The sequence below is a fragment of the Mesocricetus auratus genome, unplaced genomic scaffold (genome assembly GCF_017639785.1).
Source record: "Mesocricetus auratus isolate SY011 unplaced genomic scaffold, BCM_Maur_2.0 Super-Scaffold_100014, whole genome shotgun sequence".
NCBI classification, from domain to species: Eukaryota; Metazoa; Chordata; class Mammalia; order Rodentia; family Cricetidae; genus Mesocricetus; species Mesocricetus auratus.
In genome coordinates, this window is record NW_024429197.1 from 8,544,476 (window position 1) to 8,561,604 (window position 17,129).

Below are 17,129 nucleotides of genomic sequence, written 5' to 3' on the forward strand. Positions count from 1 at the left end.
TGGAGGGTACATGAACTCCCAACAGCTGACCACAGGCTCATGCACACACATGCAAGTGATGAAAGTTCTTTGTTTTTACTTTTGTTTAGTTGTTGATGTTTCATGTAGCTCTGACTGTCCTGGAACTCACTCTGTAGACCAGGCTGATCTCAAACTCACAGAGATCCACTAGGCAGTGATGGTGCATACTTTTAATCCCAGTACTCAGGAGGCAGAGGCAGGCACATATTTGAGTTCAAGGCCAGCCTAGTCTACAGAGAGAGTTCTAGGACAGCCAGGGCTATCTCAAAAACCCAAAACAAACAAAAACTCACAATGATCCTCCTGTCTCTGCTTCCCAGTTGTAGGTATGAACTGTCACTGATGAAAGTTGAAAGAGAGAGAAAGAGAGAGAGAGAGAGAGAAATAGTTGGTTCTTTCCCAGTTCTTGCAAGGGACTTCTTGATGGGCCAGTAGAAAATGCCTTCCCTGCCTCAGAACCCAAGCAGTACGGCTGTACCCCATGACTGTAGCTCAAATGGAGGAATGATAAAGAACATACAGGACTTTTTAACCCTTTTAGTTCAAGGATTGGCTGGAGTTGTTCTTTTACATAGATTTCAATTAAGGAAGCTTCATTGCAACAGACTAATCATGACCTAGGGAAAAAGGATGACTGAAAGATGCATATATATTCTGAATGTATGGTGTGGCCACACCAGTATGTATGAAATGTGATTGTGAATGCGTGAGTGTGAACTGCTTATATGATTAAAAGGATACTTAAATCCCTTCAAAAATAGTTCAGAAGCTACCTAGATTGCTTTAAATATAGCCAAAAGGAACATCCAGCCAGTATGTTAATGTTTTAACAGAAAAATTTAAGATGCAAATGAGGCCTTGTCAGCTAGTGAGAGCTCTACAGGTTAGATTGGGAAAGACTGCTCACAGACTTCAAATAATTTTCAAAAGTTATTTGGATACAGTATAGTTTACAATCTTTGAGTGATTTTCAGAAGTTTTTGGGAAATATTCAAAGGATATGTCCTTTTTAATGGGCATCTACAAATAATCTAAGTAGTAAGCCCAATTTACCTAGATAGTTAACCAAGGAGGGTAGACAAATCCTTCTACTGTTATGGTCCAGCTTCAACAGTTCAAAAAAGAAAATTTTTTTTTAGAAAATAAAAAGGGGGAATAATGCCCCCATTCCCCACATGACTCATCAAATAATACACTCCTCGTTTAAAAATTTTATAATGTGAATGCCAGTGAGCTTCAGACAGATTCTGGCATGATGGAACTTGAGCAACCATTGCTCAGGCCAAATGGAGACATCCATGCACTAGACAGTGGAGAAGACCCTAATTTGGGGTCGAGGGCATGTTTGTGTTTTCTTGCAGGAAAAGAATAAAGCTTTGGCAGCTGTCAGACCATTTAGTGAGATGCATGGAGCAGAGAAAAACTGGACCTAAGACCATGGGAGCCTACCTAAACCAGTTTGAGTGAGATCTCCTAAATCAGTGTTCCTGACCCTTGATGTCATCGAATCTAGAGCCCAAGAAAGAAAGAAAACAGTCGGTTCGAGATTTCCAGTTTCTCAACAGACCTGCTGCATCAACCTTCCGGACCCATGAGTTTTCATCGTGAAGCCAACAGAGAAAAAAGGACCCATTTAAAGCATTTGGACATTGGTATGGACTATGAGTGGCAAAAGCCTCTTTTCAGTATTTGAACAGGACATGGTCACTTGAAATATCAGACTTGGTGGTTCCTGTTTCTGGAATCGCGCCTAGGCCAGTGTATTTTTCTGGAGAAATGCAATTTGTCCTAATGCAACAAAAAGGAGACCTTTGGCTCAAGTCGCATATTCAGCTGAGGCTAGTGACGTTAAATGAACAAACTGCATCACCACAGGAACAAATTGGTGCTCTGTGGATAGTGCAACAAGCCTCTTGTTCATATTTTTTATAATGTTACATGTGTAACATCAATGATTATGCCCAATGTATCTGTGCAAGTGCACTTTCTAAATGCTTTCCTGAGCAGATCTTGAAACGATTGTAAACTTTATCAAATTGTAAATGTAAATCACATGGGGGTTACCCTTGTAACAGAATGTAAATCACGTGCATGTTACCCTTGTAACAGATGAAGGCTGGTAGAATGTTATGGCCCAGATCTGGTGATGGGTATGGTGATGGAGAGGCGCTATGTCAATGGGGGTCCTGGAAATGGTGACAGTGGCAGTAGGCATTCTGGCTTTATGCCGAGCTCAAACGTGCCTTGTTCCAGAGGCAAGAGATCCGTAACCAAGTATTGCTTAACTTAGCCCATGGCAATCCCGATAGCCATGAAGGTTGGTTACAGATGATTTAAGGTTGGGGTGTCTCCGACGACGGCCAACTTGTGGGGAAGACCCCTCCCACCTAAGACAGGGGTTCAAGGTCCCCCGAAGACGGGCAAGGGAGGGTGACCCTACTTGACCTAAGCCAGGAGTGCCTCATTTGAAAATAAAAAGGGGTGAATTGTGGGAACACCAGACCTTGAGCAGAGACCCACTTCCCCTTTGGCCTGGGAGTAGGCAGCTGTAAGACAATGTTTACTAAAAACATGTTTACTAAAAACAATACAATGCCCGGGGGCAATAAGTTCCTGGAAAAGGCCTGCCCACAGAAACCACCCTGACCTCGACCTTGTCCAAAGACTGACCACCTCTTCTGACACGCTCAGATCAGTTTTTGGGGTCAGAGCAGAACCAGCCAGGGTAGAGGAGAGAGCAGAAGCTTCTCTGGTGGGAGCCTTTCTTAGGAAGTTTTCTTGAACCTTTTTGGGGCCTGCTTAAAGTTTTCTTTATATCGTTGAACCAGTCTCTGTGTTGTCAATCCCCGACACCCTCCGCACGTTCTAGGACACAGGCCGCGCAGCAGACGAGACAGCTGCCAAGACAGGTGAAGGCAAAAGTGACCCCTGAGGTTCCAGTTGAAGGTTGAGGGGGATACTTTAATGTGATTTTGGTTTTGAAAAATAATTAGCAAGTGTATTGCAGAGGGTTTGATGAGACTGGTCACATTCTAGCTGTGTGATCTGATCTGGAACTCAGCCTCTCTGAGCTTTAGAAGAACCCATGCTAAATGTCCGCTAACAGCTAGTGATGCTGATATTGACCAGCAACTTGATTGGGCTTTGAGATGCCTGGGAGAGGGCTGGAGAGATGGCTTAGTGGTTAAGAGCACTGACTGCCCTTCTGGAGGTCATGAGTTCAATTCCCAGCAACCACATGGTAGCTCACAACCATCTGTAATGAGATGCCCAGGAGATCAGCCAAATGTCTCTGCACAGCTAACAATGTCTTGGTTTTTGCCCCCTCCCTGATGCTCCTTTCAGTTTCCTGGCTACTATAAGGTAAGCATCCCTGCTGCAGTGTGCCTTTCCCCCTTGATGTTCAGTCTTACCAGGACCCAGAAACAACTGGAGTCAGCTGCCCACAAACTCAAAGGCGATCTTTTCCCCTTCCCTTCAGGTGTTAGCCACAGCAATGAAAAAGTCCAACCTAAGTGGATTGCTTTACGTAAACTGTTTCCTGTCCTCCTCACACCTGTCCTGTTGGCGGATGTTCATGAATGTGGAACCCACCACAAGGAGAAGCTAAACAACTTCCTCCTGTAGTGTGGAGGGTGGGGTCTCACCACAGACCATTGGTTGGAGGCTTCCCCCAGCTTCCACGACTTCCTCTTCTGGTTCCCACTCTTGGTTTTTTTTTTTTGTTTGTTTGTTTGTTTGTTTTGTTTGTTTTTTTTCGAGACAGGGTTTCTCTGTATTGCTTTGAAGGCTGTCCTGGACTCACTCTGTAGACCAGGCTGGCCTCGAACTCAGAGATCCGCCTGCCTCTGCCTCCCGAGTGCTGGGATTAAAGGCGTGCGCCACCAACGCCGGGCTTGGTTCCCACCCTTGTAACGGGGCCAGTTCCACCTCCTCTTCAAACCCTGGGATGACGCATGGAAAGGCTGCTTTCCTAGCAGCCACTGGCCATTTTCACATGGGTGATGCCTGCCCAGGTTTCCCCCGCCTTGACAGATGTGTGAGGTTTGTTAGCAGACACTCGCAACTCACTGTCTTGCTGTCTTCTTTTCTCAGCATGAGTTCATGCCACCCTTTCACTATCTTAAAATATTTTGCCTGCTGTGGTGCAGACTGGTGGCTGCAGAGGCAGGAGGATCAGAAGTTCATAGCTGGCCTGGGCTATACCTGGGGGGCCGGAGAGGTGACTCAGTGGTTCAGAGCATTTTCTGCTCTTGCAGAGGATCGAGGCTCGCTTGTCCCTCTGCTTATACTTACGTGGGTATTACCACGAGCCTCTGGTGGGCTGGCTCAGAATCCGAAGGCCCCGGATGGCAGTGTTTGTTAGTCTTCACCTCTGACCTCATGCACAATCTTTAAAATGCCAGCCAGGACAGTCACAAAGATCAGAGAGGCCCTCCCTACACACCCAAGCTTCTGCCTAAAGAATGCTCTTTGCCAGCTGTCTCGTCCCTAGTGGAGTGAGTCAGGCCTTTCTATCTTCAGGAAGGGAGGCCAGATGCCCCTCTTGATAGTCCGGCTGTTCCCTCACAGTTCCACAGGGAGTCAGCGCCTGTGTGGTTCTCAGCAGGCTCTACAGAGTCCTTCCGATTCATGGCATGCTAGAAATCATCAGATATCTCCATATTGGGCCCCTGGGGTCTTTGAATTTGGCGTGGCATCAGCTGTCCAGTCCCCGGAACGTGTGCTCTAAACACTCCCACCTCTTCCTCTGTCGTTCTTGGAGCCAGTCTCCAATTATACTGAGGGCAGCAAAAAAAGAGGCAAGCCTTGGCCGGGCGTTGGTGGTGCACGCCTTTAGTCCCAGCACTCGGGAGGCAGAGGCAGTTCGATACCAGCCTGGTCTACAAGAGCTAGTTCCAGGATAGCCTCCAAGGTCACAGAGAAACCCTGCCTCAAAAAAAAAAAAAAAAAAAAAAAAAAAAAGGCTCACTGAGGTGCCTATTAGCATAACAAAGCAGAGAGTGGCCTCCGGGCTCACTCAGTACCTTCAGCTCCTCTCTGCTCTTCTCTCCACCACCCCCTCCTAAGCCTCTCCTTCCCTTCCCCCAGTTCCTCTTTCCTATATGACCCTGGCATTTCATGCTTTCTCAGGTCTCTGGCTCTCTTGTCTTCTTTTGCCCTCTTGGCTTGCTCTGGCCACTTGCCACCCTCTCTCTTCCTCTCTCTCTCCCCTCATGGCCTGGTTCAATCTAGACCTTTGCTGATGCCTCTAGCTGTAATCTCCCTCATACCTACAATAAAAACCTCCTCAACTATACTTTGGATTGGTCATGTCCTCATTGTGATTCCCAGACCATCTGCTATGGAATCACCACACCTGATGGTCTTTACTGGATAACCTCAGTATAAATGGTGTTCTTCTGCGCGAATGAACACGATCACAGGCAGAGAGAGCCCTGTGACATGCCAAACGGCTCAACTGCACCCTTGGCAGTTTCTTTCCCAAATCCTAGCCAGCAGAAGTCCACCAAAGAATGGAATTTCTGGTGAGACATATTTTCCCAACTTTTGTGTACAGTGAGAGGTTTCCAAACAATCTCTGAGGGGATTCGGCTAATTTGATGGGCAGGGCACTATCGAAGCTGTTTCTGTCCAGGGCCTGGCATGTGGAGAGAGCCATTTACCAATCAGTCACCACAGGAGGAAATCATCTGCCTCGGGTCTCAGTCCTGGCTCTGCATAAGAGGTGGACTCTCTCACTACCTCACTACCACAAAGTTTCTTTGGCGTCAGAGGCCAATGAAACTCACTTCCGTCGAAGAACTCCCCCCTACACACACACACACACACACACACACACACACGCACGCACGCACGCACGCACGCACGCACGCACGCACGCTGTCTGGCATAGGCCTTCAACGGTGATGACACCCCTGGGATGCAGGAGGTGGCCAAGGATCGAGGACTGTCTCAGGATCGGATAGCTGAAATGCTAGCATCCAGGAGACTCCAGCATCTCCCCTGAAGTGGGAGGAAAGATGGGGTGGTGGGGTTCCTTCTCCCCTGTCCATCTTCTTGGCAATCCCAAGGGTGAGGTAAGGAACATGGCATCCTTGGTACATCCCTCTTGGGATGGTTCGTACTCCTCAGGAGTCAAATAGGAAATCTGTGTGCGAAGGTACGGTGCACATTTGGGAATGAGAACCGTGGCCAACTGAAACCACACTCCTGGAAATACTTCAATTAAGCCTTTCGTTGCTTACTGCTCTTAAACACAACCTGTCTGCCTCTTTGCAGCATTGATATATGCACAGGACGCAGAGTCACTGCAGGTTGCGGTGGGGGGGGGACCTCCCGGAGTGATCTTTCTCAAGGTCACACAGCACACCTGTAGTGAACTCAGCTCTGAACTGGAACAGAACGCCTTTCTGCCAATGAGGCTGTCTCTAGCTCTGGTTTTCACCTCATCATGCTAAAGGGTCTCAGGCAAGTCTTTTGTTCTTTCTGAGCCTCAGTTTCCCTCTCTGGAAACCATAAGATTGGGCTTGATAGTCTCTGTGCCCTTACAGCCCTGGGATGTCTGAAGACGGGGAGGGTAAGAGAGGAAGAGGGTGAGTTGAGCCCGAAGGTTAGAAAATGAGAGGATGCGGTGGGGCAATGCTTTTCCTGGCCCAGCTGCCACCAATTCCAGGTATAGGGGCTGGTGGCGGTCCGCCTGAGGAAGGAACTGGTGTCTTAGGCTGGAAGAGACTCAGCTCAGCAGTTTCCAGTTTCGCCGTTTTAGGAACCTGTACAGTCCAGCTGGTTAGCATAACATCTGGCCTTCCCACCTCCGACTCCACCCCGCCCTTCTCCCCATTTCCTCTCCAGCATCCTGAAATGCTCTCAGGGTTTACTCCTGCCCCTCCCCACCCCCACCCTAGGACTGAGTCCCACTCAGAGGATCAGGGCGCCTCCTTGGGCGTCAGCCTAGGCCTCTCCGTGCAGCTCTGCTCCGGGGCTGATAAACTAGTGGACTGCAAGGTGCTTGGCATGATAAGGAGCTGAGAGGACTGGGTGGCAAGACAATTTCACTGCCTGAGGTGGGCCTTCTGTGAGGTAAGGAAACCGACCCTGGAGTCCGGCAGTGAGGCAAGAGAGGCAGTCCCCAGCATCCTCATGACAGACCCACTTCCCAGTCTCTGTCTGTCCTATGACAGATGGAGGAGACAGGCACAGAAGGCTGCTGTGGCTAGCACAGGTCACACAGCTGGTAAATGGGGACAAAGAGATTTGAACTCCACTCCTCGTCCTACGGGTGCAGCGTGACCTCTGAGTTTGCACATCAGGGCTAAGGCCTGGTTCTCTCTGTGTGCCTCAGCTTCCTAATCTGTAAAGTGGGTAGTGGCACCCGCTCACTGGCTCCTGCAAGGCTTGGCGCTGTGACGGGAGCACCTGTGCCTTCCATACGCGACATGCATTACTTTGCATGACGATTCCCATTTTGTGCCTGTGCATTTGGATAACTGCAGGTCAGCCCTTGAATCTGTCTACCCTGACCTGTCTCCTGTCCCCTTCCAGTCCTGCCCGCCCACTCTTGCCCCTCCTAATAGCTTGAGGGAACAAGACTCAGGGAGGAACTCTACAGTCTCGGGGCCATAGCATCTGTGTCATCTCCTTACCCAGATTCTCTGCTCCCTCCCATGCCACGTCACCCCAGCAGGCAGGAAAGAGAGACGGAGAGTCCCTGAGGTGGACGGTGTGGAGCACTTGCCACTGGGAACCCCCTCTTCTTTCCCCATAGCCCCTTTCCCTGCCCCTGAGGAAAGTGTGCGGAGTGGGGTGGAGTGGGGTGGATGAGTGGTTTACAAAGCAAAAGGCCCAAGAGACAGCTCCCCAGTTTGGCATCCCTAGGATGGGCTGTCTGTGGCAAAGTGTTCCAGTAATGGAACAGTGAAGCATGCCTCTGGATGTAGGCTGCTTCTATGAGTTTGAGCTTGTCATTAGCTCTAGAGAATGGGGTATGGGTAGAAGACATTTTACCAACACCTCCACTGTGTTCTCACTCACTGCTGGAACGCCTCTGCTGCAATGTGAAGTCTGGGCTGACCTGATGCTCCCAACTGGCCCGATCTGCCTGCCATGGAGAAATGAGGCCAGGAGGAGCCTGGTTTTGAATTTCTAGGTTTTGAATAAATGAGTGTCCCTGAGTGAAGCTGCCAGCTGAACCACACCCACTCGCGGAGCCACAGTATCATGGTGGTGGGTAAATGGGTAAACAGCACCATTGCTATTTTAAAGCACTAAAGCTAGGGATGGTTGTTACACAGCTATCGGTGACTGATAGATTCTGCTTCCCTTAAGCATTTCACAGGCATCTCAACCTCTGGCCCAGGATGAATGTGTCATCGTGTATTTACACCACATCTGTACTTGTGTTTTATCTTAAGAACTGGCACAGGGTGGCAGTTGAATGAGAATAGCCTCCACATGCTTGTATGTTTGAATAACCTGTCCTTCACTGGTGAATCTGTTTGAGACTGATTCGGAGGTGTGGCCTTGTTGGAGAAGGGGTGTCACAGGCTTCAAAAGCATCCTGCCATCCCTACTGCACTCTTAGCCTCCTGCTTGAGGTTTGATAGGTGAGCATCTGTTCCTGCCACCTGACTTCATCCCACCAATATGGATTCCAGCCTCTGGATTCCAGCCCTCTGGAACCATAAGCCCAATTAAATGCTTTCTTTTGAAAATTGCCTCTGTCTACTGGGCAGTGGTGGCACACACCTTTAATCCCAGCACTCAGGAAGCAGAGGCAGACAGATCTCTGTGAGTTCAAGGCCAGCCTGGTCTACAGAGTGAGTTCTAGGACAGCCAAGGCTATACAAAGAAACTGTCTGGAAAAAGAAAAAGAAAAAGAAAAAAAGTTGCCTTTGTCATGGTATTTCATCACAGTAATAGAAAAGTAATAGAGGGCTAGAGAGATGGCTCAGAGGTTAAGAGCACTGGCTGCTGCTGTTCCTGAGGTCCTGAGTTCAATTCCCAGCAACCACATGGTGGCTCACAACCATCTGTAATGAGATCTGGTGCCCTCTTCTGGCCTGCAGACAAACATGCAGACAGACACTGTATATATAATGAGTAAATCTTTAAAAAAAGGAATAGAAAGTAATATACACAGCTATTGTCCAATCACATGTCTGTAGCATTCCCCCACCCCCTTTTGTTTTTTGGTTTTTTTGTTTGTTTGTTTTGTTTTTTCAAGACAGGGTTTCTCTGTATTGTTTTGGAGGCTGTCCTGGCACTCGCTCTTTAGACCAGGCTGGCCTCGAACTCACAGAGATCCGCCTGCCTCTGCCTCCTGAGTGCTGGGATTAAAGGCGTGAGCCACTAACGCCCGGCCCCCCCACCCCCTTTTACCATCTCCTAAATGGATCTTGCTTCTACTCTCATCTCTTGCCTGTTTGGCTCCATTATAAGTCATCCAGACATGGTCATCAGAGCACAGAGCCTTGGAAAGTACCCAAGACAGTCCTTAGAGGTCTCTGGAAGAAAACATTAGCACTTCCAGGTTTATTTTTTATACAAAGCATAAGAAATTTTGTGAAGCAACCTTGTTTCTTATCTAAATTTAAACTGGAAAATAAAATTAAAAAAAAAAAAGAAAAAAAAAGAAATTTAAGCTGATTAGTAATAAAAGTTGGTGGTATTTATCTACGTATACACACTACTCTTTGTTTTTTGAGACAGGGTTTCTCTGTGTAGCAGCCCTAGTTGTTCTGGAACTCACTCTGTAGACCAGGCTGGCCTTGAACTCACAGAGATCCACCTGCCTCTACTTCTTGAGTGCTTTCAATCCTTTTTATTTATTCTTTTAAAGGTGGTGTGTGTGTGTGTGTGTGTGTGTGTGTGTGTGTGTGTGTGTGTATGCTATGTGAGGGTTAGCAAGGAAGCCAGAATTGATGCCCTAGAGCTGGAGTTACAAATATGCATGGTGTGAACTGAACTTGGATCTTTTGTTTTTTTTTTTTTATCTATTATGTATACAATCTTCTGCCTGCATGCCAGCAGAAGGTACCAGACCTCATTCAAGATGGTTTTGAGCCACCATGTGGTTGCCAGGAATTGAACTCAGGACCTCTGGAAGAACAGTCAGTGCTCTTACCTGCTAAGCCATCTCTCCAGCCCAGATCCTCTGACTTTTAACCACTCTGTCACCTCTCTAGCCCTAATAGTTTAATTTTTTAAGGTTCTGTTTTATTACAAAACTTTAAAGGATTACATCTGTTTTTATTTATTTATTTGGGACATATAGTAGTTAGAGGTCAGTTTGCAGGCATCAGTCTGCCTGAGTGGCTCCCATACCTACGGATTAGGGGACAAGTGGCTCAGTCCTACTGTGACAAGGGCCATGAGATACAATAGTCAGGTGCGTGTAACTAAAACCAGCCAACATGCCTGACTGTCAACCTGATGTCCCAATGCCTGCTAGGCAACTCTGGTCCAGTGACTTAACATCTGAGTACCTATTTCCTCCATGAGAAATGGAGGAAATAGCCTGTCTCATTGGGTTGTTGTGGGGGCCAATAGGAAGCTGTTTGAAAAGTGCCTGGTATACAGTAAGTGCTCAATGAAAACCAGTCACATGATCCGTGTGTCCAGACCCCATGCTGGATGCAACACTCAACTTAGTGGAGAAACAGGAATGAACAGAGTTACAGTAAACACCAGGATGGATTTTTTTGTTTTTGTTTTTGTTTGTGACAGGGTTCCTCTGTATAACAAAGCCCTGCCGGTCCTGGAACTTGCTCTGTAGACAGACTAGGCTGGCCTCTACCTCACAGAAATCCACCTGCCTCCTCCTCCTGCTGGGATTAAAAGTGTGTGCCAGCACCACCTGGCTAACACTGGGCTGGATTTAAGAGAGATGAATGAGAAGGAATTAGAACTGTACCGGGAATCTTTGCATGCATGCCTCTGCCTCCAGCTAATGGGCCAGTTTCACATCGCCGAAGTCCAAGGTCCCACTCTGCAAGGCTTGGGCTGCGGCTCTGTCTCTGGGACACCTTTCAAGAGGCCTATGTGTTTTCTGCGAGCAGCCTGGGAGAGGCTCCAGCCATGTCGGGATGTTTTGTACAGAGGCAAACACAGACCACTGTGAACAAGCTATTTGTTTCTGGTTGCTCTCAACACAGCTGCTCACCAAAAAGCCATCCTCCTCCTCCAGCCATTCTTTCTGGCTCTGGATTCCCACCCAAAGCAGGCTTTCCTGCCCTGGAGAGGAGGCAGGGGCGAGGGAGAACTGAGAGGCGGTTCCAGGGCTCTTTCCTGTAGAGCATCGGTATTTCCAACACCCCACACTGCGTGGCTAACAAGGGATTCAGTGCCTCTGTCCCCCATGAGCATCCTACATTCATGTGCACATACCTATACACAGACACATACACCTGATTAAAAATAACACAAATACGTTTTTTAAAGAGGTGAGTAAAGGAGACACCCCCACCTCACAACACAACACAGTGTGACAGTCATTGCTGCCAAAGAGAGAGAAGGAACAGGAAAGTGGCACACTGTAAAGGCTATTTGCACAGGAAATTCAGCACAACAGACAAGTCCCCTGCTCTGAGTCCCAGGTGGGACTCAGGGAAGCGGGCAAAGCCTGAGCCACTGCTGAAGCCCAGCCCACACTGTCAGCTGGCCTCAGTGCAATCTATGTAAGGGCTGGAACTCCTTTCGGGGGATGCTGTAAAAAGGAGCACCTGTGCCCTTGGGGAACCACAGACCTTCCCTACCCCCGGTCCATTTTACCACTTCCCCAGGCCCCTCACCTTGATAGGTCACCATGAACTTCTGTTGCATTTGGGGAATGTCAGAGGAGATTAAAAAACAGAGGAGAAGGATGAAAGCCACCTGCAGCGTGAAAGCCCACAGGGGCAGGCAGCATCGGAGGGACCGTGGGTACTTAGAGGCCATCTTGTTCCTGTTGCCGCTCCCAGGTTCTGCCAGCACCGGGCCTCACTGGAAGGAGTGATAGGAGAGACACCCGCCAAAGGCTTTACTTATCTCAGGATGCAAACAAAGCTGGCTGGGCTGGCCTAAAGAGAGCAGAGGGACTTCATGGGAGGAAGAGGCAACACATTTATTCAACATGGTGGATCAGACAGTCCTAGCTGAATTCCTCTTGGGAGCTCCTATTGTGCTCAAATCTATTTATTTATTCATTTTAATGATTTCTTTATTTTCATTTTGTGAATACTGGTATTTTGCTTGCATGTATGTCTGTGTAAAGCTGTCAGATCCCCTGGAACTGGAGTTATAGACAATTGTGAGCTGTATGTGGGTACTGAGAATTGAACCCGGGTTCAATTGAACCTCTCGAGGAGGCTGAACTCTGAGAAGAGCAGAACTCTGAGAATTGGACCTCTGGAAGAGCAGCCACTGCTCTTAACTGCTGAGCCATCTCTCCAGCCCCTGATTTTATATATTTGACCTTTTCTGATACAGGGTATAGCTCTGGAGCCCTGGCTTGGAAATCACAATGTAGACTAGACTGATCTTGGATATGCAGGAATCCTCCTGCTTCTGCTTCCTGAGCACTAGGATTACAGACAAGCACCACCACAGGGCTTTGTGTGTAGCTTGAAGGAGAGCATTCTACTCGATTGACACCCACGCATTCTTTCTATTTGTTCCTTTGGTCTACCCTGTAAGACAGGCAGGGCCTGCCTGGGCTAGAGTTGATACTGGGGTCCTGTGGTGGAGCACAAAGCAAGCTCAGGGTTCAGGTCCCAGCAACTGTTTTGACAAAAGGGAAGGAGTCTTGGTTTCTTTTACTGTTGCTGTAGTAAAGTCCTCTGCTAAAAGCAACTTAGAGGAGAGAGGGAATGTGATTGTGGCATCTTGTTCTAGTGATCAGACATTCCCCAGGAATGTGGACACAAATAGGAGCCCCAAGTCTTCACATGCAGTCCTGTACCTTCTGTAAAATCGGGGTTCTGTGAGGACATGTGACACCTTTCCCAGACCACAGTATGGCTGGTGTTCTGATTTGAATGTGAGATGTCCTCAAAAGCCTCATGACTTCACTGTTTGCTATTTGGGAAATGACTGAATCCTGGGGGTTGAGACTTTGTGATGATCACTCTTGGTTGTCAACTGGATGGGATTTAGAATCACCATGGAAACAAATCTCTGGTGTGTCTAAGGGAGCTTGTAGACCAGGCTAATAGACCAACCCTAAATGTGGGCCTCACCATTCTATGGGCTGGGATCCTGGACAGAATGCAAAGTGAGATGAGCTTGAGCACTTATCTTCCTCTTCAGGGTTTATTCCTCTTCTGCGTACAAGTGTTTTGTCTACAGTTATGTTTATGTATCTGATGCCCAAAAAGGTCAGAAGAGGGTACTGGACCCCCTGGAACTGGAATTAGGGATGGTTGCAAACCAGTATGTGAGTGCTGGAAACTGAGCCCTAAGTTGCCAGCCCCTTTGTTTCTTTTTTCTTTCTTTTTTTTAAATATTAATTTATTAATTATGTATACAGTGTTCTGTTTGCATGTATGCCTGCAGGCCAAAGAGGGCACCAGATCTAATTACAGGTGGTCGTGAGCCACTATGTGGTTGCTGGGAATTGAACTCAGGACCTCTGGAAGAGCAGTCAGTGTTCTTAACCTCTGAGCCATCTCTACTCTCCAGCCCCTGTTTCTTTTTTTCTTTCTTTTTTTAAAGATTTGTTTATTTATTATGTATACAGTGTTCTGTTTGCATGTATGCCTGCAGGCCAGAAGAGGGCACCAGATCTCATTATAGATGGTTGTGAGTCACCATGTTTCCTGGGAATTGAACTCAGGACCTCTGAAGAGCAGCCAGTGCTCTTAACCTCTGAGCCATCTCTCCAGCCCCCTCCCTTTGTTTCTTGACTGTGAATGTGAGCAGCAGCTTGACTTCCTGCTGCCATGTCTTCCTTACCTTGTTGGACCCCAAACAGAAAGGCAAACTTAACCTGTCTTTCCAAAAGTTGCTTTGTTGGGTCTTTTACCCCAGCAACAGGAATGGAACTGATACAGACCCAGTCAGTGTTTCCTCATGTGACAGATCCGTTCTAGAATGGTATTGTAGGGACATGGCAAAAGGCAGGAAGGAGGCAGGAGGTGGGGGCTCTTGGAGAAAGCAGTCTAGTGTGGGGGTGTGTCCTTGGGGGATGATTCTTGCAATGGCCCTTTCCCGTATTTTTGTTGTTGTTGTTTTTGGTTTTCCAGACAGGGTTTCTGTGTAGCTCTAGCTGCTCTGGAATTTGCTATGTAGACCAAGCTCTCCTTGAACTCACAGAGATCTGCCTGTCTCTTGGCTCCCGAGTGCTGGGATCAAAGGCAGGTGCCACCACTGCCTAGCCTATTTCTCTCTGCTTCCTGCCTACCACAAGGTGAGCAGCCCTGTCACACACTCCCAGTGTGGTGAAGCTCACCTTCACCACAGACCTAGAAATCAGTAATTAACAACTATGGGGGTAAACATCTACAAACCCACAAGCCTAAATAACAATTCTTTTCTTCAAATTGTTTCCCTTGAGTGGTGATGGTTGAGGTCACTAACACAGGTTGTGACCATGAGGTAGGTAAGGCCTCCATTCTTTCTCTGGAAGATTTTTCCACACCCCGGGTGTGAGCTTGCTCTAGACATTAGGTGGTCATTCATTCAATACCTAATGAACTTTGAAGCCGGGAGGTCTGGGTTCAAATCATGACTCGTCAATTTATTAGCTGTGTGACTTTGGGCAAGACAATAAGTCTCTCTGTTTTCCTCTTTTATTTTTTTGGTTTTTTTTTTTTTAAAGATTTATTTATTATATATACACTGTTCTGCCTGCATGCCAGAAGAGGGCACCAGGTCTCATTATAGATGGTTGTGAGCCATCATGTGGTTGCTGGGAATTGAACTCAGGACCTCTGGAAGAGCAGTAGGTGCTCTTAACCGCTGAGCCATCTCTCCAGCCCCTATTTTTTTGGTTTTTTGAGACAGGGTTTCTCTGTACTGTTTTGGAGGCTATCCTGGAACTAGCTCTTGTAGACCAGGCTGGCTTCGAACTCACAGAGATCCGCCTGCCTCTGCCTCCCAAGTGCTGAGAATAAAGGCGTGCGCCACCAACACCCGGCTTGTTTTCCTCTTTTTGTATAAAGTTGGCGTGAAGATCAAATGAGGTGAGGGCAGGTGTGTGTGTCTTGTGTTCACCGAGCAATTAAAAACATAAATAAACAGAACTGTTTTATGTGTGTGTCCTTTTAGACACTTTCTTACTAACACCCTCCCCCCATAAAAACAAACTATACAGCACACAATTGGGTGCCTTGCTTTTTTCATGGACAATTTGTCAAAGCAGTTTCCAAGCGAAAAGGTCTTTCTAGAGCATTTTAACATGGCGAATGAATCCCAATTCTTTTCACACACTGTGTGACCTTAGCTAAGTGACTTCACTTCTCTGTGCTGCAATCTTCCAATCTACATTGCACTGTCAGTAATAACTTCCCCTTCACAATGTTGTTGTGAGAATTAAAACAGAGTGTGTCCGACATGTAGAGCTTCAGTAAGAAGTGCCTGGGCCAGCAAGATGGCTCAGCAGGTTAAGTTGTTTGCCACTGAGGCTAATGGCCCAAGTTTGATACTCCAGGATTCACATGGTAGGAGAGAACCCAGTCCTTCAACTAGTCCTCTGACCTTCACACATACCCAATTATAAATAAATAAATGCAATTTTAAAAATTGAAAGAAAATACAAAAACACCCAAGTACTGTGTATAACCATACTTAGTCTTCCTGGTAGGAATGTGTGGTAGTCCATTCAACCGACATGCTCGGTGGGACATCTGGGCAGGCTGGCTCCCGCTTCCCAGCAGGCAGGGTCTCACCTGGCCCAGACTAATCTCAAGGACGCTCTCCAGCCCTTCTTCCTGCCTCACCTCCCAGGCGCTGGGGTTCTAGGCCTGGGCCACCATCCTTGCCACACTATCGGGGTCTCAACACCTTGGGGTTTCCTTCCTTCACACGTTCTGAGGATAGAGGTAGGCAGCCTCTGGGCTTCTCTGGGACTCTGCAGGCACGAGGAGGCTCAGGGCAGGCAGTGGGGCCATTGTAGCAGTGAGAGTGGAAGCTGCAGGGGGAGGTGCTGTGCAGGGGAGGCAAGGTCTCTTCCTTATTTGTGAAACAGGATCCTTCCAGCTCTGTTCTGAGCTCAGCTGCCACCAAATGCAAATCCTAGCATCTTGTCATCGTAATGAGCCAGGAAGGACAGGACAGGCCTAACCTCCCACCTGGCCTTGCACCTGTCTCCTCACTGCCCCCAGGGTTTCTCTGTGTAGTTCTGGCAGGCCTGAAAGTCACTTTGTAGACCTTAGAGATCCGGCTGCTTCTGCCTCCTGAGTGCTGGGATTAAAGGCCTGTACCACCATAACCTGGGGCACCTCTGTTTTCATTTTAGGTAGGTGTATTAGTTACTTCTCTAGTTGCTGTGACAACAAAATGCCCAACAAATGCAGTTGAAGGAAGGGGGGAGGAAGGAGGGGACAGAGGATGGAAGATGGTAGGAGGGGAAGGACGGAAGGAGGAAAGAATGGGGAGGGAGGAGGGGAGGGAGAAAAAAGAGGAAGGAGGAAGAGGGAGGGCTGGCAGTCTCTGGCTTGTCAGTGCATCATGGTGGACATGCCATGGCATCAGGATCTTGAGGCAGCTAAGCACATTGCATCCAAAATCAAGAGGCAGAGAGAGATGAACACTGGTCTGCTCACTTTCCTCTATTATTCTGCCTGGGACCCACCAGTGGGATGGTACCACCCACATTTAGGGTAGGTCTCTCCATCTCAGCTAACCCAATCTAGAAGGTTCTTTACATGCCCTTCAAGTTGACCTTTAAGATTAAGTCCAGGCTAGCAGCAGTCCAGGCTAGCAGCAGTCCAGGCTAGCAACAGTCTAGGCTAGTAGCTAATTATGCAGCCCAGGAGCTCTTGAACTTCCCATCCTCCACTTCCACTGCCCAAGGCTTAAGGGCACAGCAGAACGCCTGATTGATGAGGTGGAAGTGATGGAACCCAGGGCTTGGGACATGCCAGGAAGGTGCTGAACCTTCTAACTGAGAGAAACCATCTCCCTTTTGT

General features: G+C 48.0%; 1 protein-coding gene across 1 annotated transcript in view; it reads right to left on the minus strand.

The window, feature by feature from the left end:
* The window catches only part of Rhce (Rh blood group CcEe antigens), a 37,392-nt gene extending 25,434 nt beyond the window's left edge, over nt 1–11,958 (minus strand). Inside the window, exon 1 of the mRNA XM_040756370.1 lies at nt 11,814–11,958. Within this exon, the coding sequence (XP_040612304.1) occupies nt 11,814–11,958 (145 nt within the window). The remainder of the gene's footprint in view (nt 1–11,813) is intronic.
* Nucleotides 11,959–17,129: the final 5,171 nt, after the last annotated feature.